Source organism: Parambassis ranga, chromosome 3 (assembly GCF_900634625.1).
Source record: "Parambassis ranga chromosome 3, fParRan2.1, whole genome shotgun sequence".
NCBI lineage: Eukaryota > Metazoa > Chordata > Actinopteri > Ambassidae > Parambassis > Parambassis ranga.
Window position 1 is genome coordinate 5,714,926 of NC_041024.1, and position 22,859 is coordinate 5,737,784.

General features: G+C 38.6%; 1 protein-coding gene across 1 annotated transcript in view; it reads right to left on the reverse strand.

Annotated features, from left to right (window-relative positions):
- Positions 1–22,859, reverse strand: part of znf609b (zinc finger protein 609b) — a 65,728-nt gene that overhangs the window by 39,495 nt on the left and 3,374 nt on the right. Inside the window, exon 2 of the mRNA XM_028401465.1 lies at positions 5,346–6,232. Coding sequence (XP_028257266.1) covers positions 5,346–6,104 — 759 coding nt within the window. The 5' untranslated portion in view covers positions 6,105–6,232. The remainder of the gene's footprint in view (positions 1–5,345; positions 6,233–22,859) is intronic.

The window sequence follows — 22,859 nt, forward strand, 5'->3', positions numbered from 1 at the left end:
GAACCTGTGGTCTGGTGTGGGCTGAGGAATCTTGCTTAATGGCGGCTTATGCTGCAACAATTCCCCAACATGATTCAATGTGAGTCAGAACAGATAACTGTAACTTAAGCAAAAGCACAAAAACTGTGATTGAGATGCTTATTATATCATTTTACACAAACATGAGTTTAAAATAAAAACATAAGGTAAAACCTGACTGTAAACGTTATTACAATATCCGACACCAACAAATGTTGCTTTCACTGATTCATGTTTAAGGAAAAACAGCTAGTAGAATCAAGTTGGAGACTAAAAACAGCGAAACTGCTTGAATCTAGCAGAACTTGAATCTGTACCAACTGAAGAGAGGAAGCCAACTCATCTTGGATGCTGTGTGGAAGTTTTGTAGCAGCAAAAGATGGAAATATTTCAAATTTATTTGCATTTCAGTGTCAATACTCTATAAATTTGGCCTTTCAAACACATTTGGGGGGGAAAAGGATGCCGATAAACATTAATTTACTTCAAAAAATGTTGAGGTTTTTGCCAAATGTTGGATGCTTGTGAAACAAAGGTGTGCCCATCCATCATCATAAGCACTTAATCACTGTAGGAACCCCTGGTTAAGTTGTGACATTTAAATAGATCTGTGTTCTACAGTGGTGTGTGCACAAACCATTTTAATTTACACTGATTCTACAAGCTGTTTTGATTTGTGCTGGCATGTCAGCACGGAATAAGACACAGTAAACCTCAAAGAAGTGCGGTATGCTTGGTATGCATCATAGTCTGCTGCAAAGAGGAGTTTCCCCAGGACATGGACATTCAACTTTAATGAAAATATACAAAGAACAACAAAAGCTATGCTACAATACAATTACATTTTTGTAGTCTTTCTAAAACTGCCTTTTAACATGAATGCTATAGTCTGCCGACACATTATTTATACTAATGTTTTTGCCTACGAGCTCACAGTATTTCATGTTATTGTGAAAGTAGAAGCTAATGCCAAACGTGGAAAACAATTAGTGTCGAGCGCATTCTTCCTGTAGCACTGAGGGACTCCCCGAGGGTGAATGTTTCAAACAGGCAGAGGCAACAACACAGATATCACAGCATCAATGAATCAGAGTGTGAGAGAATTCAATACTATACAGAACACAATGAAGTCGTGCAGCCTCAAACATTGATCATAAGAATATCTTACGTGTTACTCAACTGTGAACACAAACAGGCTGTGATTAAAAACTACAGGTTATTCAATAATTATCAAGTTAATTTACGTGTTGTTGCCGTACTGGTATATTTATTTATTTATTTATCAACCCCTACAATAAAACACAGAAAATGGCTCCCTTGATACGTGTAAGAGTTGAGCTTGGAAAGAACTAGATTTGTTCGTCCGTGTTAGAAATCAAAGTGTTTACAGCTCCTGGAAGGTATTCCTATTAGACGGTGCACAGACGAATATCCTGAAAATGGAATGGTGATAGCTAGAGTGAGTCGTTTAACCTATGGCTTCTTTCGCAACACCGCCAACAAGTAACCATGATAGTCAAGGATATTACAGTTCTATATCAAAATTGTTTTTTTTTTGCTTTGCTTTTTTCTTCTTCCAAACGGTGTGTGGAGACCTGTGACACTGTTATAACAGTTACTTTGTAAAGAGGAGTGTCAAATACTTGTGATTACTGTACTAATGACTCAGGTTGTACTTGTTCAAATTGAAGACAAAAACCAAACGTTAGTGGGTAATAGTGGGTTTTTGTCTGGTGAGAAACAGCTACTTGAAATAAGTAAATAAAGTCAAAGTCAGCTTTATTGTCAAAGGTAAAGATAAAGGTATTTGAGAGAAATTAGAGGTGTTTAATCCTGATGTTTAACAATTAACAAAACATACATTCAGATTATCTGTAGAGAATTAACTTTACCAGAACATGAGCAGGTAAGCCAACAGCCTCACTTTGTTGTAAGCTTGTTGTTGTAATTCGCACCCCTTCTTAAAATAAGTCACAGTCTCCCTTCTGTTCAACAGCCTTTAAAATCCCTGGCACCACTTAAAAGGAATGAGCTGTAACACAATAGCAACAGTCAGTCAGGCACAGGCAAAGAAAAAGAACTCGAGCTAGCTCTCATGAGATCCCTTCACTGCCCGAGCTGGACATCAGCAGCAATGCAAAGCGGCGGCTGTGGCTCTTTCATTCAAGTGCAGCCCTTTCCCTTTTCTCTCTCTCTCTCCACTCTTTTCAAAGTAACATTGCCAATGTAATTTTCCATGAGAGCTGCTCCATTTATCATGGCCAGTGGCACATCGAGGAAGCTGACGAATGCCTCACTCCTCTAGATTTGTATAATGAGAGGAGGGAGAGTGAGATGCATTCAGAGGTGGTTAGCACTTGTACGAAAGGAAGTAAGAATGATTTATTCAGCATCTGTGAGCCAATGCTTTGGGGAGCTTTAACTTCAGACAGAGACAATGTAGTCACACTATTACACCTCGGCCATAGAGAACAAGATTGATAGCAAGACACATACTGATTAATGCTTTGACTACACAACACTAGTTCTTTTAAATTAACCGACAAGAGGCAGTGATCATTACATACAAAATATGTTAAAAGAGAACAGTGACTGATATAGCTTTTTTGGCTAGTGTATAATAAAAATATGTTGGTTCACAGGTGTGTTCACATTTTATGTTGGTTCTCTTAGAATGGGTGGGCAATCATTTTGTTTGCGAGGGCCATATAGACTTCGATAAGAAAAGCAAGAGCCACATTTTTTTTTCCATAATTAATAATATGCAATTTCCCCATTGTGGGACTAATAAAGGTTTCTTAATCATAATCTTAATAGATCAGTGGCACAGTATCTATCTTTAGAAGTGTTACAACTTACTTTTACATAAGATAATTAAAAATAATAAACTTAAATATGAATTTGTAAGTAGCCAAAGATCAAAGGTGCCCCATTACTCCATTAAACACAGACAACAGCTGTTGGGATATTACCATCAGTAAGTGTATGGAGTGGCGTTTATTTGTGTCTCCATTAGGAAGCTATTTAGCTACTGTAGTTGCAGCATCAACAGCAGCAGGGCCCTCAGAACATCCTCCCAAAGAGAGAGAGAGAAAGGGTTGTGCACATTTATATACACAACAGTAATAACTTAGTTGTTTTTGGTTTGGACACAGGATTGGTCAGAATTTGATGGCACATGACACTGTGCACTGCTTCGCTGCCCCCTCTGCCTTCTGGGCATAACCTGTTCTAACGCCTAATTCTAACTGCTTTTAGTCTTTTTTGTAGTCATATTTCAGTGAGACTGGTTTGGTGCAAACAAAGGGTCAGATGGACGTTTACATGGCTTCAAATAAACATTGTACTGAATGAAAAATCACACCATAATTTGTTTTCATTATTTCAAACCTGCCAAGTGTAACCATAGTTTTAGTTTCACCGTACAGGTTCTATAATTGTAAAAAACACACAAGTTTCATTTTCAGTGATTTTCATTTCAGCAACATTTTTATGTCACTGCATTGTTAGGTTTAGACAAATAAATGCTTGGACAGGTTTAGGAAATGATCATTGTATAGGTTGATATTTAAACTTCAAGGTTGTGAGACTCTTGGATAACTGCCCCAACAAGAGCCACAGTTGGACAAAGCTGATTTGGCTTAGTGTTTACAGCTGGAACTGCATGTTATGACGACATATTTCCCATGTACCATAAATGAATATCAACCCACACTCATGTGGCCCTATCAGTTTCAGAATTTTTTTAATAAATGAAAATCTAAACACATGCTATCCAGTTACTATATGCTGTATGTTCTTTATTATTCACAACCCATACCCTGGTTTTATGTTTGTGGTTTTGTAAAGCCACTCTCTCTGTATTTTTTACACTGTTATTCACGGCTCACTATAGAAAAAATTCTTTTTAAGCAAGAATTGATGTATACAACAATATAATCACATCCCTTTTCTCCCATCATGTTTTCAAAGATTCGTTTCACCAACTGGCTGTTTGAAAGCAGTTGTGACCCGTCTCCTTTTATTCAGTGCTGCCAACAAATTCATGCGGTTGTGCCTCAAAAGCCTTTTCAGTCTAAATATATTTTGATTACAAAGACTTTCCTAAAATTTCCTTTCATAGCAGTCAGCCCGAGAAGGCTCTGCAGCTTGTGTTCATGACTGGTTGTCCTGGATTTAAGGAATCAAACAGGCTTCCTCGCAGCCCATCCCCCACGCCACTAGCAGAGCAGCAGGAAAAACGACGAAGGCGTGCTTTGCACCAGCTCCCTCCCCCACACTCACACTGCTCCACCAGGCATTGCTGGGGCTTGTGGGATTAAGAATGGAACACGATGACAGACAAAAACAGTCCTCAGCACCTCCCTGATCTGCTGTCTTTTATACCACAAGAGCCTGAAAAGGCTGCTATGAGGCATACAATAGACGCAGTGATAGATCAACTATATGAGTGAACAAGATAAGTGTGGGTGAACAGCTACATGGATCTTTTATATTGTTCTTGTACGACAATGTCAGCACACAGATTGTGTGAATTTAAAAAAAAAAAGAGGAACACGATTTGACATTCACTTAACTTCGCAGGCATAAAGTTATGTATATGGCCGACAACGACTATTATTGCCTTGCCTGCCATTAGTACTTCACTTGCTCATGTGAAGAACATAACACCTTCATGGCTAATTGCAGCTGCGGTTGGCTGGTACTAATTTTAGACATGGCATAAGAAATGACGGCAATTATGCCTCCTTTTAAAATAAATCAAGCCTCTGCTGTCAAGAAGAGTGAAGAACAACGGCGGTGTGTGGGTCATTTCCTGTAACCGTTCTCAGCATCATATTCGTCAAGGGTGCCCTTATTCATCGTGTGATAATAAAGGAGAAAACAGCAGTGGGTCTTTTTTTTTTATGCATCACATGTCACACCGCTTCAGGGAATGTGGTGCATCTCCAAGCCTGCTGTAAGCAACAGGCTATCACGAGCACGACGTTGGGAAGCCTACAGTGCTTTGTCCCGCTGTATTAATTCATACCATGATAATTCAATCCATGAAAGACAGCACTGTTTCAAAGAGGCTCGTGGAAAATAAACCAGCCACTGCGGTGAGTACTCTTCTTGCCGGGATTTATTTCACCAGCTATGTTCAAAACAAAGACTTCAGGGCACAATTTAGCCAAACCAAAATAACTTTTGATATAAATGTCAAATGTGTTTAAAGTCACTTTAATTACTTTAAAACCAATTATCCAATACTAGTCACTGAACTAGTAACATAATAACATGACATGAAACACATTTGTGTTAGAGAGAGTAAAAAGAGTACATACCTTTTCGTTTTTGATCTTCTTTAATGTCTTGCAGTCGCTGTTACCATTTTCCACCTCCTCTGGTTCAGTTTTTGTGGTCAATGCTGGTACTATCCCAACTGGTTCAAGTGCAATATTCCCCATTTGATTGGCTTCTGCCAAGTCTGTTGATTGTGTGTTCTCAAAGGACGCATTACGACTATTCCCCAAAGCAACTTGGGCTTGAGACACAACATCCTTCTCCGTGACACCTATTGCCACGACTGGGGCGCCATCTGTTTTGTCCTTCTTGCTTTTCCCACTAGCCCCTTCTTTTTCTTTTTTTCCACTGAGAACACCTCTTGAGGCTTTGCCCCCTTTATCCATGTTCTTCCCAGAGGTGGAATTGTTGCCAGCGGCGGCTGCAGCGGCTGCTGCTGCGCCTGTTGGCTCCCCTTGAGTCCGTCCTGTAGTTTCTTTTTTACCCACATCTCCAGCTGAAGCTTTGCTACTATTGTCTTTAGAGTTCTTACTGCGCTTGTATTTGGATTTGCTTTCCTTGCCTTGAGAGCCAGACACTGGACTAACAAACCTGATATTGTCAGGCAATGCTGCCACTGCACTGGGTGACGCCATGCCGTCCTTGGTGCCAGACATCTCAAGTTTGTCCTTCTCTAAGTCAGCGTCAAGGTCAATAATCAGATTTCCAACACCAATATCCCACTCATCCCCGCTGTCGTAAGTGTCCACCGCATTAGAGTCCACACCTTTCCCGCCTGCAGTGCCACCACTTAGGGACATTTTAGTGCCAACGGCCCAGGATTGCCTCAGTGAGGTCCGACACCCTCTTTGACGGTTGGGACTCAGGGCCAAGGGTTAGAGAATCCTCACGGTGTACTTGTTTCTGTTCCATTTAACCACATTTTGCCCTAGAAAGACATGAGAAGAAAAATATATTAGTCTAATCTTTCAGACACAAAAATAACAGCACATCTCTGCCATCATAAAACACAGCGTTTCTAGATACAAAAAGAAAAAAAATCGTTTGATCATGAGCCAGTAATTCTCTGATGATCGCTGTGCAAACCACTATGGTAATACCCACTGGTGTGACAGCACTGCTCCGAAACCCTCTCTTCATAATCACTTCCCACCGTCACCATGGCAACCATGGGAAATGTAGCCTAAATCCTGCTTTGACAGCCAAGGTGGCCCCACTGTTCTGAATGACTAGCTCTCTATTCACAAGGCACTGCTGATAGTGTCACCGCTGATAAATAAGGAGTAGCTGGCTTCACACACACACACACACACACTGCATGGTTTATGGAGCCATGCCTTTTCAACTCAAGAGCACAATGGTAATCTTGCATTAACAGAGGAGCTTAAAACATGAATGAAGCAGTGTATGTCTCAGGAGAACACCAGTTTGTTGTATTTGCTTACACAATGCAGCCTGAAGGTCATCGTATTTTATATCTTTTGGCAAATAAATACAATTCTTGTTCACATCACAGCTCTCTGATCTTAGACACATTGCAGTTTAACACACAAAGAAAACAAATCTACAATTGGAGCTGAACATTCTTTTTGTTTTATCTAACTATATGTAAGTCTTTCTGCATACAAATAAAACAGTGGTTGGCTCAATTTGAACACCAAGTTGTTTGCTGTTAAGTGTTTTTGTCGTGTGTGGGCGACTGTGGAAAAAGAGGTCTCTCTCTGACATCTTTAATGTGTTTTATTTGCTATAGGCTCCACTGAAATTATGCTGGTGGAAATTTTAACTGTACAGCTGTACATTGCACAATCCATGAGAATAACACATGCTTTTTAGATACAGTGTTTAGCTGCATTAGTACCATTACTGCTCTCCAGTATGTATCTAAAACGTATTTGGAACAAGAGGGATCTTGTTTGAGGCAAAGGGAGAACACAACTTCAAAAGCCGTAGATTATTGTGCAAAAAACATAATTGATCACATTAAGTAGCTTCCTGTGCAAATAAACATGACTGAGACACAAACATAGGTTTCACAAAGACCAGAAAATGTACATGAGTCTCTGCAGATGTCCTTTTAATTCTGGTTATTTCACAAAAACTACACTACAAGGGCACCATTTGTGTTTTCAGAAAAACCAAACTGAATTAAATGAACATAATATGAGAGGCTGTGTGAAAAAGATCTGTCGCTACCTGCATCCTCAAGACTTGTCTTTAAATACAAAGGCAAGCAGACATGCTTTCTGTGCATTTCCTTGTTTATGTGGCTATGCCAAGTCCAAAAACAACAGAGCCTTGTCTTCTATGGGTGTTGCCATTTTACTGCATGAAAGGAATACGTAAACACCAATCTACTTTGCACACATACAAAACGTCCTTTAATGGGACAAAAAAAAAATACAAATGGACAGCAATAAACATGCAATGGACAAAAAATGAAATTATGTTGGAACTGGCAGCTTAGAACATGCAGGTAAACAATAAAAACCCTTATCTCTAGTGCTTGTTCTCAGTAAAGTAGATGAGGGAGGAGTGAGCCTAAGCACAAAAGACTCTGGAGTGATGGTGAGATCAATAAAGTCTCTAACAGGCATGAATTCAAGTGATTCTCTTTAGTAGAGCCCTTCAGGGTGCATTCAAATTCTTATTTGGAATAGAAGACATAGTGTGTTTTAGTTTTTCTATTAGTTTATGCATTAGTTTAATTAAACTTCATCTTTATTTAACTTCCAAAAATGATTTTCCCACACACTTTTCTTAAAAACAATTAATGAACAGAAGATCTGAACAGAAGTGTTAAAATCCTCATCCAACAGGCTTCCTCACTTACTGCTTTATGCACCATCAGCTAGTTTGCAAAGCATTTTAACCACAAACTCTAATATTATTACAAAGTCACTTCATATCGACTTTAAGCCCTGTATAAATATGGCTCATCCTGAAGGGCTTATCAAGTCCAATCCCGAATGTTTTTCCAATAAGTATGACAGCATCCAAGAGACAATATGAAGATATGAGCATATTTTCTGCTTCATTACTGTCTGTAGTGTAATTAAATTTATCTTTATGTAATAGAATGGCTTAAAGAAGTATTATTTGCACCGATTTATTCACTACGACACACGTCAGACTATTCATGAGCCCGGTTTTATGCTCCTCAGGAAATAATGGCGAGGAGATATAAAATGAAACAACTGCAGATGTTAACGTTGCAGAGACCAAGTCTTTAAAGCTGGATTGCGCCTACTGACAAGATAGCATAATTTTGTATCATCCACCATTACTTAGCTCCTATTAAAACAACAGCCTAAGATTGCAGCTGAATCACATAATGCATGAAGCTCATTTAGTTAAAGGCCCATTCATATGAGCTCCAGCAGTGACAAGAGGTAAAACTGTTAAACAATCATTTGATCACTGCACCAGCTTACTCCTCACAGATGGCTCCCCAAAGGGAACAACAGTCACCGACAGGTTTTGGAGGGCGGGGAGATGCAGCTGTCCCTGTATGACTGGTTAAACAGTTGTGAGATCTAATTTGTCCAACACCTCTACAAAAGAGAGGTTGTAACTCTATCGGCAGTTGACCCACTGTACTGCCCTTAGCTGGAACTGCAGCGCAAGCCCCTTTTGAAAAAGCTTCACTTAGGAAATGTCCCAGCGACTGCCCCATTGAGCAAAAGGCATGCAGGCAGTGCAGCTTGTTCTTTTTTCACCGATCCAGTTACATTCAGCTATTTATCAGAGTCAGTGCAAGGGTGATTCTGCCCTCAAAGTGTAGGCCAAAAGAGATTTCTAGTTGATTTTACACTGAACACAGCTTAAATCTAATCTGGAATAATGTAGCTTTCTGTATGCGACTGCTGGATACACCAGACGAAAGAGTAATTAGAGCTTCAGGTAAGTCTGTAAACACGATTATAAAATGGGCTATTCAAGGACAATCCACCAAGAAGGGCTCGGTTTCATTTTTATCTTTAATGTGACAGATTTTAAAAGAGGAGGGTGAAGAAAAATGTGGAAAATTCAACAAAACGTACATTGTATTAAATTATTGCTGCAGTTGTAGGAGCTCACATCCAAGTAATTCTTCAACGAACATTTGTTCTTCCTATAATGTTTCAATTTAAAATTCGGAGCAGATCACTAGTGTAGAGAAAAGCTCCTCAGCAAAAAAAAGAAAGAATAAACGAGACGAGCCCTGAAATCAGGCATGTGTTGACGTGGACATTTCACAGTATGATTATCTTGGTGAAATCTACCCTAAGATGATGCTGCTATTACAATAAATACCAAAGTAACTTTGGAGGCAGAAATTGCTACACATGAAAAAAATGGCATTGGTTTTTGTTATTATGATAAATACATATTTGCAAGAATTCCAGTGGGCCCAGACCTGTGTGTTTGTTATGGCTTCTGTATAATTACAATCATAAAAGTCATAATGACTTTATTTTTTTATTGAAGTACATATTCAGTCATAATGGTTATTGCCTCTGTGCACAGTGCTCCAAATGTTATTAGGCACTGAAAGATGCTTGTCTCTTTAATTTGTCTTGCAGACCTGCAGAGAGTCTGGTTTACTTTCAGAAAGGATTTTAATTTGAATTTCTAATTCTCAAAAACAACACAAATGAGAGGATTTTTTCCCCCAGCAACATTCATAGTTCTTAATAGCGAGAGCCATTTTTAATGTCTCTGATTTGTAACAAGGACCAAAGTTATCACACAAAGATGCCTTTATTCGAGAGATAATAAAAGGCCACATCCTTAAACTGTTCAACAAAATGAGAAAATGTAACTGTAATTAATTCTTTTTAAAAAAGAGTATTTGTCTCTTGCCATCAGCGACTGTAGCTTTTTCTTCCGAAATAAGGTGCCCTCGTGGAACTTTACATCTCTAAAGGCCATGACCCTGTGTATCAGATATCTAGAAGCCCTGAGGTAGGGCTAGCAACCCCCACACTAACTATAATAATAATATGCAAAAGCTTGGTTTGCTTATTTTTTGTCCATTTTATAGTCTTTTAAACTGAGACCGAGTGTGTTTATTGACTTTTGTGTGGTAGCACATGCAATCCTGAAGCATTATGTTGGTCTACGTAACATTTGTTTTAAATTACTTTTTAGACTATATTATTGATTAACAATTGAAAGACCAAGGATTACACTTTAATTACGATCATTAATTTGAGTCCAACCAAAACATGTCACCTTTTCCCAAATAATATGGACATTGCTGTACTGATTTGTTTTTCTAAGCTGTTCTTAAGACTCCAGTGGAAGCTTCTCCAACAATGCATTTTAGAAGAAGATCTGTACGTACTCTCTAAAATAAATCACTTACTCACTCAGACACGCTACATCATGAATTGTTGGCAGATTAAAAAGCAACTAGAGCAATAACGTCAGCAAAAAAAAACTCAATTGTTAGCAGAGCATCTTTTTCCTTTGCAGGTAATTTAAAGTCAGGTCTCCCATCCACTGGGCCCCACAGTAACCTCCATGTAATTGGATTGTGTGCTTGAGCTGATTACCAAAATAGAAATGCACCCATCCAATCCAGGTGATGGGAATCAGGAGCCTGTAGGTCAGCCAGCATCTTTATCAGTAAATATGTCAATGACAGGAAGTCACAATCCCCAGCAAGGATCCACCCACTGGAGCTCATATGAATGCCCTACAATATTATTACTAAAAAGCCCCTTTTCACTCCTGACTGCAGTAGCTTTCTGCATCTCTTAAACTGGCAGCAATATGACTCAAAGCAACAGCGAGCAGGGAAGTGTGAAGTATGCAGATTGCTCTCTGGCTGGTTAGGGCCTTAATGTACAGTCTCTGGTGTGATGCAGCAAAGCAAAAAATACCTCTTACGCAACACTGCCTCAAACTTTATCTTTCTCTGGGGTAGATTTCCTTTACAGAATTAGGCAGAGCAACAGAACTGTCAGTGTGTTGCATCAGCACCACATCCACACACTAAGATGGACAAATCAGTGGAGTTTACAGATTAAAAAAAAAATGTATGCACTGATGTTTTCAACCCATTCTATTTGTGCGCAGTGAAAGCCTAACATTACTTTTTGTGCTGCTTCACAAGCTGTTGATGTGTCATATTTAATATCTATTATGTGATCCACTAGACTGACATTCAAAATGACTGTACAGTGAAAAGGCTAGAGGCATCACAAAACTGCCTGCTTGACATTGCACTCCCTTCGCACAGAACCATGTCTGAGCAGGCATTTTATACAGAAATCCAAGACCAGCAGCTCTAGATTTAGTAACACTTCAGAGTGTATTTGAAAAGCTCAGTTTTTGGAGTGCAAATCCTCATTGTACATCAAAGGGCAAACCAGAATAGAATTTTCAAATCTTGCAATCCTTGCTGAAGGTCCAATCTTTCATCCCGTTTGGTGCCTTATTATGTTTATTAAGAAAACGACTTCCTCAAACCATAATAACCGTAATAAGCATACTTATCCTATGCTTAGTTTTTAAAAAGATTTTTGTTGAATGTTAACAAAAACGATGATGGCATTTATTAGAATTATGTTTAAATATACCTATAACAATATAACCAAAGCTCAGCTACTCTTTGTAACAAAAACAATGTAGAATTCATTATCCAAATTAGTTCAAACTTTTTCAACAACTCTAGTGTTGTTGTGTGAAATGTGGGAAGTGAAGCTGGACGACTACATGTTTTAATAGTAGGGAAATGATAACTGTCTACAAATTCAGCTACAGGCTATACAAAGAGCTACATGATGCACTATAAAAGCCACCAGATAAAAACATTACAATAGCAAACCAGGTTATCCAGCGGTTCTGTATGCGAAATAAAAACTATTTTTAAAACGTTTGCCTCCTTCGGTAGGGATCTCAGCAGATTAAAAGAAAGAATAAAGGCTTGTTCCCAAGGTTATTAGCTGACCGATGAAGGCAGCTCTGTGTTAACTGTAATCAAATGGAGATAAGTATCAGAGTAAACAAACATCTCGTGATTCAAAGCTGCATTAAAAGCATTTACTGTCATTTCACAGTAAATGACAATTTTCACAATCAAACTATTATATCTTATACAACATAAACAATAATATAGGTTGATTTTCAATTATGTTCAAGTGAAGCAGTATACAGGCGAATGAACAATGGACAAAATCCAGTAACAGAGGAGGTGGTTCCTACAGGACACTGGAACCTGGTTTTAATCCATTACTTTTCACATAATTTTTAGTTTTCCACCCACTTTATTAGAATGAGAACAACAAAAAATTGGCTTAGGTGACTCAAGTTACACGGAAAATGTTTCCCATAATCAAACTTCGTTACCATTTTCTTCACAAAAACAGCGATGATAAATTTTGAGAAAACTGAATTAGCTATGTAAAGACCAGAGGTTTTATTTCCTTAAAATGTTACTGTCAATTCCATTTAGTATGTAGAAAACAATGACTGTAATAATGGTGCCAAAATGCATTTTTAATACATAAGTACTGGTGTCCAATCCAAATAGTACTGGAATAATGTAGAAATAAATAATCAAATTGTGGCTCATCTGTGGCTAACAGCTGCTGCAGAGGATGAAAAGAACGCTCACACACTGACCAGAGAGTTAGGAAGCCCTGATGTTAAAACACTGACAAGGTGCCAGATTGATTTTTCCTCTGCTGAAAGAGGACTTGAGCAGAAACAAGAGCAGCTCCATTAACATGCTAAGCCATTCCACTCTGCTGTAATTTCTGAATTACAAAAGCCAGCCACCGAGATTCTCAAAACACTTCTAATTATCTCTGCTCTCTTCATGCTATAATTGAGGCACTCTGTCTCAATGCAAGCTGATGTAGTAACAGCATCCGCATCTACCGTGGCACACTTGCTTGTGTCTTGTGGTCAGTTGTAAAATAAACCCACTAAGTGCAAGCTTAACATCTCAGTGGAGAGACTTTAGCTCGATATCTGTGATGAGTTTTAATTTTACATTATTACACCCATTTTGGTGTGTAGGAGTGTAGTGGATCACTAATACAGCACATTTATACTCCGGAGAAATATTAGTCATTTTTTGCACCCCAACATCAAGGTGAAATGTTTTCAAAATTACCACCGCATACAATTTTTACTTGTTCAAACATTACTTGTTCATTTGAGGGAGCTTAGTTTGTGACCATTTATTGAATTTCTCTGCAAAGAAGATAAAAGTCCAAATATAGAATATCCAGACTTCTGTACTGATCTGACACCAGTCCTCCTTGTTAAAATTAACACCACCACAGCTTGTTCGGTCTTTGCGTTTCTGTTGCAGTGAAGGATTCACCTTACCTCATCATTGGTTTGTTTTACTATTCCTTTTCATATATTCCTATTTTTGTTGAAGTACAAGATAGTATCATCTGCATAGTAATGCAGCGACAAATACAGCCTTGTTTTGATGGTGACAACAGGAAGGAATAAGTGATGGCACCATATTATCAAGTGTTATTGCTAATTAAGATGTACCTATACTGACACAGAATGCTTTGCTTTCTATAAGGAGTTTAGAATAATCCAGCAATTAGTATGACATTCCTGTCTACAGCTCTGGTAGTCTCATCTTAATTAAACTAAGTTGGTTACAGAGAAGACTGCTGTCAGTTGTCATTAGAGAGCAAGTAGTACATTCAAATACACATGAAATGCTACCGTATATCCTGTAGAAGGTTGGGATCATCCACACTATGCTGTAAATATCCATGTTAAACCTCCTTCCAAAAGCTCAGAGCAGTCATGGATGAAAATGGTTTGAAAGTCAACTGTATTACTAGAAAACAAAGCAAGTGAACCTCCCCCATTAACCATGAAACTAAATTATTCAGAGGCAGGAAAAGTACTAGTGGAGAGATGGGAGCTCTTGAAGTGCTTTGTTTTGTAAACTACACCCTAGTGGTGGGAGTAAAAATTGATACTTTGATGCATTGCAATTTGGTCGTGGACAATTCAGAATCGGGGGTGTGTACACAGTACAATCTTTTATGTTGCTTACTGAAATCTAAAACCATTATTATTGCTAACAAAGAATAAGGTTATATTTTTTCTATAAAATGCAGTCCTTGGCAGTATTTGGCACAGTGAAGTATTTTTGTTTTGTCTGAATTAACTAGGGCATATTTTGATTCAGTGCAATTGTAACATTTTAGTGTACATGCCTTCTATTTAATGAAAGAAATACATTCATCTCTTATTTCTCTGTTATCTATAGCAAGTGTCAGTTATTAGTGATAACTCAGGAGAAAACAATGTTACTTAATTGTTTTAAGATGCATTGATTCAGGCTGCATCAATATTCGATTAATAATCATGAGGTACCTGAAGATTCCCACCACCACTACACCCTCCTCAGCCAGATATTGTGTCAGTCTAAATAACCTTTGCTGTGCTGAACTTTATGTGGTCTGCTGTCAAAAAATGCTTTTCATACAGCCACAGCTTCTCACAATAAAACCAGCATGAAAAAAATCTGACATTTTGTCACAAAAAAAAAACCCAGCAAGATCAACATCCTTCCAAACAAGCCTCAGAAGTTTGTTCAGACATTCTAAGACAGTCAGTAGTAGTAAACAAACAGGCGGTGGTGCAACTTCCTGTGTTGCTGTGATTGTAATGTAAATAAAGATGCCTGTTACCCTAATCTGTTTCCACAGATGTTTTCCACTGGTTTTAAAGTTAAATTTCAGAAAGGAGACAATGCTTTACAATTCTAACTGATCAAGGTCTTGCATTTCCAAGAAATGACCTCATTTTCAGTCATAGAAGGGAGGTGTGTGTGTTTACAGAGGTATTTTCAGGAGGTGGTGAAAGACAGGTTATGTTGATGTGTGATTATCACTGTTGATGGTGGAGAAAGTATATTAGTCAGCATTAGATTAACCACTGCAATCACTGAAACTCAGCACAGGCATGCATGAATATGCTAAAAACCACTCCTGCAGAGATGCTACTGATTTTTTAACATGCCTGTTGGCCTTAAATGATAAAAATCTCTGTCGGAAGTTCACATAACAATCATATTTCTTGGTAAGCACAGGCACTCTCAGCCCTCTCTAACTTTCTGTTGTGCTCATTCACTCTGACGGATATGATGGATGAGATACAGCCATCTCTATTTAATGGGCATTTCCTCTTCTTCACCTCATTGGCCTTTTCCTGTGACGGTCCTCAAACTTGAGCTGTTCAAGATAAACAACCCAGACTTTGGGTCAGTTTGCAGAGATGTTTGATTTTATCACACTAAGGGATCAGCAACAGTTTAGGGGTTGGTGGTGGTCAGTGAACTTGACAGGAGAATTTTCAGTCTTGCATGCCTGCCTGCAGCCTAACTGTATGCTTTCTTTTACAAGTAATTTTAACAGTACATATGATTTCAATATCATCAAAAGGGCTTAGATGCTAAATGGAACAATACGGAAAAAATACCATTAATATAACTAACACATTGCTACAACATGCAAGTGGAGTACTTGGAAGTACTAGTTGGAGGCCATATGCTGAACGCCCACTCCACACAATTTACACATGAATGCCAAAGCACATTGAAACGGCAGCAGAAGAGACAAACATTATAAATGTTTTCTGGTTGACACTATATCTTAGAACCTTTAAAAAGAGAAGAACAACAAACCATTATGTAAAGAATGAATACAATTTCAAAAGAGCCTTAACATTTACCTGAACTTCATTTCATTGAGGATTCTTACTAAAAAACAAAAGACAATCTAAAAGTAAAAAGCACCAGAACAGGTACATACTGTTCTATTGCTAAAAACAGTTTGTACCATGTGTGATATATGGAATATTTCCTCCATTAACCGCCTCACAGAATCCAGAATGTAAACAGACGAGTTCAAAAAATACATTGTGTAAAATCAGCTTCTTTTAGTAACTCAAATACTGAATGACAAATGAGGCAGAAGGAAGAATTCTAAAAGGACAAGCTCTAGGCTAAAGAGCAAACAGTCTCTTGACTAACACTGTACTGTGTACGTGTGTGTGTTTTTAATGGGGCAGTGTGTAACAGAATAAGATAAAGACACTATTTTTTTCCCTGCAGTCTTTTGTGAACTGTTTATTACATGCATTCCTGCACGAGCAGCTTGCCAGGCAGGATTCCAACAAATTCTTACTGAAAACTGAAATACCCATCTGCACACAGTGCACACAGTGAAGCTGATGGTATCCACACAGATATTCTCTGGACATTTTCAAGTGTTACACTAGTTTAATCCATGTGGAATTATTCTATTACACTACACTGATCTGCAGAAATCTGTAATAAAACAATAAAAGCACTACATTAAACACTGCTCCTGTGTAGAGTCAGGCCACTGCAGAGTGACTAATATACTGCACTACTGTTTGCACCATGGACAGTGGTGGTGTTGCCATGTGAATGTCTAACTAGAGAGAGGGCATGGACAACCATTAACCTCAAATAACTGGCTGCCTCTCTTACAGCAGCTGCGTAACAGAGGCCGAGTCAACAAGCCAGGCTTCAAATGGCATTGTCACTCTGACATGGTCACTTTCCAGAATCAATGTAGCACTGATCTGTTCCTGAGAGGCACAATTGTGTCACATTCAAAAACTGACAAGTATCGGGAGTAAGCAATAATTTAGAGCCAATTAACCATTACAGGTTTTGACAGTGCGAAGTCAATTAATTGCACTATAGCTGATTATTTTTATCCATCACAATAAATGGGGTCTATTCCTTTCACTTCCAAGCAGCTTCATCTTCCAACTGATAATGTGCCCATAATGAAACAGAAGGAGGTAGTACCATCCGACAGAAAGTGCTGAACCATGTACACACTCAATCACAGCTGGCATTTAAAATGATGGAAAATGTATGCAACAAAGGGGTAGGGAGGCAGTACCATGCTACTTTGCAGTGTTGGAACATTAGTCATAGTCAGTATATTGATAAAACAAGATTTGTGAATTAAGCAACAAGTTAGAAGCTTTATCCTTCCTGCTGATTTAACAGGAAATAACCAATGTCTAAACATTAAAAGGATTGTTGGTTTTCTCTATGGAAACAACAGATCATAAATGCCAACTTTAAACAGCTTTTGCCATGCCATCAGACTGCATTAGAGAAAGGGGAACTAAGGATACTACATTGACAAAAAAAATTCCCCATCTGTCTAACAGCGTAAGCTGTTATAATAACGTAGCATACACATAACTGTCCCTGCCCACAGCAGTTCATTGTGTGACCAGATCAAGTATGATCTATGAATGCCACCACATATTTATTATAAATACAATGGCCTCATTAGTACATTTGACAGCCGTATTTTCAACACTGGTTGCAACCACCATCTCCAAAAACAGTAAGCTGTGCCTTCTCATTGCCATTGATGCAAACTCCTCTCTCTTCGATATCCATTTACCTCTCCTATTCAACATGTCTGCCTGCTTTCCTGTTCCTCCACCAACGTCAATAATCCTCCTTTACGCGTCTGGCAAATTAAAATGCATAGGAAACAGGTACATAGACTTATTCCATTTAGTCTGATATGCTCATATGTTGGAGTATCTCAGTATTTCACTTTACTACTAATAACACTAAAGCTAGATTTATGCTTCTCTGGTGAGCTGTTTCTCCTACTCCAGTTGTAGATGTTGTATGGCATAGGAACTGATTTACAGCCCAGCCTAGGAGCTAACTGCCATCTTGCTAGATGGATGTGTTGTACATTATTAGACCATGTTGTGCATTTACTATACACAGAAAATAATTTAATTTACCTTCACTTGCACCATTGTAGTCTCTCAGTTGAACTGGTTTCACAAAATACAAATGAATCTGCGTTTGGAAAAATATAACCCACAATAGCAAGATGAGGGAGAAAACACAAACCAGAAAATGCTGTCCGATTACAATTCTTGTTGTGCCCATACACCCGCCGTCGTCCCGCACATAGATACCACAACGTCTCAACACAAAGCAATAAATCTGCCAGGAGCTGCTGAGTGAAACATTACACACCCATATTTTTTCCAAACCAGTCAGGACAGTTCAAATCGCTCATGTTAAAGCCACAAGATTGCTTCTCTGGCTGTTTAGACAAATGTCCACACTGCAAATGTTTTTATCATCATGGCACTGGCACTGAAGCCAAACAATATACACTGCCTGTGGCTACACAGCGTGATCCATCAGCCATCATTACTGATCTTTTTTCCCCCTGTAATGGCTGATTGCTGCAAGTGTTGCTTGTTTCTGATTAACTGCACTCTCTGGCCACCATACTGAGCTTTGAATGGTGTCTCTACTCCTGAGATTAAATGGCCTTTAATGTGCAATCTTTCCATTGATTTTTCTTTAATCACATGTGAAATTGCATAATACTGTTTATCAAGGCATGACATAAATTTTCTGTCCAAATATGGGAATCTGTTACGTCACCTTTTTGCAAAGAAAATGAACCCAGACAGATAAGAACTGCTTCCTACCCCCGGACTGCATGTTAAGTTTGTCAATTTTTTTAATCAGATTTGATCCAAAAAAAAAAAAAAAACTATGTGTAATTAACCTCAATTCTTGCATTAACATTTCAATTTATTCCATCAGTCATGTTGAGCAGTTACTGTGGCTGCTTTATGTTGCCCTTGTTACCATATTTAAGAAGAGTTTCTACTGGGCCTGCCAATAATTATCAACTGGTAGAGTTTTACTTTCATTTGGTGTTAACAGTTTTCCCAGTTTGTAGATGATGTGGTTCATTATTCGACTATTTGTTAACACATCATGTCATCAAAGCACAAAATACTGACAAGAGCAAATAGGAGCAAAACAAACATAATTCAGAGCTTGAAAGTTTTAAGAGCAGGTGCTATGAAATAAAGTGAACAGAACAAGACCTTCACATTTACTGCTTAAAAGAGAACGTCCTACAAGGACAATGGTGTAGTAAACGGCAGCACCCTTAAGCCTCTTTCACACTGAACAAAAAGCCTGCTAACACCCACTAACATCTGGCTTTTGTCTTCAGTGTGAAAGGGTACAATTTGTTGTCATAGCAGATTTAAATAGGCCTGTGAAATCAAATCACCTGAAACATGACACCCATATAGCTTGTGCAACTTTTGATATCTCACCCATAAATTAAAAACATGAAAGTTTAATAGCCTTTTCCAGCAGGTTAAACATTTTTTGAACACCATAATTTTCTTGTAAATGTGATATCATTTGGCCGTGGATAAGAGTAAAGAGGACAGAACAGTGTGCTTTTTACCAAAAACAGCAACCAGACTACACAAGATGGTTGAAAGTGGCCCAAATGTGGTTACTGAGGGTAACTTGCCAACCATCACAGCTGAAACCTTAGAGTCTAGATAACATTCGCTCCAACTACATGCCAGAACAGACTATTTTGTTGAATGTTCATGAGTAAAGGTGGATTTCTTGTGTCTGATAACACAACCAGTTTCTAAATGACAGAAACATGAATTCACACCCAGCATTTTCAGTAATGGTTTTGCACTCACTAAACCAGCCCCATGAAATATATATATAGTCTTGGATGATCAAACAGCCACAGCCTTTAAACCTAGCGCTCTCCATGCACAGCAAAAGGAAAGAACTGGTCAGGATAACAATGAGCCTAAAACAGTAACTCTTCACAGGTCTTTAAACTGAAGCAACTTTAATGGGGAATATGGTTTAAGCTAAAGCAATGTAGCATCTCTGCTTTCATGTGTGCCCACGCAGTAAGATGAAACAGGATAGTGGAGCTTGGCTAACATTCACACAGTTTAGTCCAGAAGGAGAAGAAGAAGAAATACTACTTTCAAAGAAGCTGCAGTTCCAACTGATCATCCAATTTTACTTTGGACGGGTGAATCTGTGTCACTTGTGGATCTTCTCTCATTTAGTCATCAATATCATGAGCAAGGCTGGTGTCATCTGAGAAAGACAGCGGTTTCTCTTTGATTCTACAGATGACAGTGGATTCTGCAGTGTGATTAGGGCAACGGGGAGCCACCCACGCACTGCCACTGCACTACAGTATTGATGTGCTCTGAAGAATTCCTGTACATCACATCTTCAAAGACCTTTCATGCTCTACACTAAGCTTAACTCAAAAATAAATGTCTCTTTATAAAAGACTGTGACATTCCTACAGCTAAAAATCAAGCTCACCGCATCTGGGATGAAACTAGATTTAATTGCTGTCTGTCAACAAACTGATATATGAACTGTAGAAGAACGCAATAAATACATACAATGTTCTATACATTGGTATATTAATCAAACATTTGTGGATTATCATGTGTTGCATTGAGAAGATCACCAGCGTCGGGACCAAGCGAAGCGTGATTGATTAACGAGGTCATGTTGCTTATGAGTGGATGAATGAAGACCGTACTGAAAGTGTGTTCAACATTCTAATTTAAACTGACAGAGCTTCGTTTGCACAACAACACAAAAAATCAGCTTGAATGTACCCATAATCAGTGCAGCACTTCTTTCTAAGAACCTATACAACGATAATTCAAGTCAAAAGCAAATGAGACAGCATTTTTGCTGCCTTCCAGACTGCGCTGCGCCACAAAAGCTGACAATATCTTTATAGCTTGTGTGGTGGGGGGGAGAGAGTTGAGTGTAACCTGGGCTTGCATCCCAGGAAAAGATGGATCACCAGTTTCTGGCACAGCAGCGACTGTGCAACAAGCTTTCAGAGTGTGCTGTTTTTTTCTGCTGTAATTGGCAATTCACAAGCGAGAAATCCAATCAATGCTGTAAAACTAAGGCAGAGTTGCATATTCTTTGACCCATGATAAGTCTTTACAGCTCACGTGACGACTGTCAAATGTAGTCAAGTTTTTCAACACAATGGTAAAAAAGGAGAAGGTAATGTCCTCTCATAACAGTTCTCATATATGAAATCGATTTTGGTACCCCTGCCAGATACGTTTGCCTCCACTAAATGTGTCCCTAGTTGGTCTACAGCTTGGATAGATGAGTATCAATCAATATTGACTACAGAAACAAAGATCTATAGCACATGATTTGTTTACTCTAACATGACACATTTCAGTCAGAAAAAATATCCCATTATGGTTTGATTTGTGTAAGTCTCTAGTTTGGTGTAAAATATTTTTCTTTATGGCTGTTATAATACAACAAGGTGAAGGCTAGCTTAAACAAAAGACTAAGCAGACATTGGTGAGCAAGAATAGTAAGAAAATGTTCATGTTCCCAGCTTTTCTAACTTCCTTTTGACAAATAGAGACTGTCTGTGCCTTTAAGAGCTGCCATTGGCTGCAACTGAAACAGCATTTCAGCCCAAAACTTCCATCTACAACTAATCCTATTGTGCTGTACTAATGCAGCAGGGGGTAGGAACATAGGAATTATGTCCTGGACGCAGTTGCCCTGCAGCTAATAATTACTATCACAATCACAGTCATTTTCTTGATTTATTGTATGACTTACAAAACATCAGTAAACAATTGATATGCCCATAAGAATGTCCTTAAAACAAAAGCCACGAAGTGATGATCATTTTTAAAATCCACAGAAGAGCAACATTTTTCTATTTGAGAAGCTGCAAAGAGTGTTTATTCATTATAGATGTGTTTAAGTGCTGTTTTCAAATGGTAATCACTGGCTGCTATCTGTAAGCCAGCCCTTGCCTGTAATGCTGTTTTTCCTGCAGACGCCCAAGTAAGCGTTGGGTGTTGGGAGCTTCCCACTAGCACTCACACTCAGCCCAACCCCCATCGCTCTGGGAGGATCACTTCAAATGAATCTCAACTGTGGGGAAACACGGTACAAAGTACAAAGATGCTCCATCTCATCTCAACCTGTCTAATGACACTAACTGCATTAGGAAGCTTAACAAGGACTCACCACAGCACAAAGGGAATTAAGGAGTGGATAGGCTTCTCATTTAGCATGTATTCATATATCATTTGGTATGTGGGTATAGATACAGCCAAAGTAAAAGGCTTCTCTGGATTGATTTTTAGCTACCTGATAGACTTCAAATGGCCGGCCACCTTCAGGAATGCACACTAAATCCTTTCTTACTTTGCTGGTGGTGTATCCATGAGATGACAGCAGCCTTACAAAGCCAACGTAATCCCCTTGTCCTGAGCTAATCTAATGCTTTGCACCTCTAAACAAATACTGTTAAATTCTTTTCCTCAGCAGTGGTATCTATTCCAATGCAGATTTTAAAACAGATAAAGACTGACAAACACAAAACTTTCACTGATTTTAAAGGTTATTAAATCTTTTTGTTGTAGACAAACAACAAAATCTGAAACCACAGTTTAATCAAAAACACTTTCACAGTAGCTTCCATTATCGAAAAAGCATTACACACCTGCAGATCAGTTAACACAGACGTAAAGCAACTGAATAAGGAAACAGGAATTTCCTCAAGTGGTATTCCGTGTGTTCACAATAGAGTCTTGAATGTACCTTCACAAGTGACAGCTTTGCCAGACTGCACAAAAATGTCACTGGTTCACTACAACACGACATCTAACAGCCT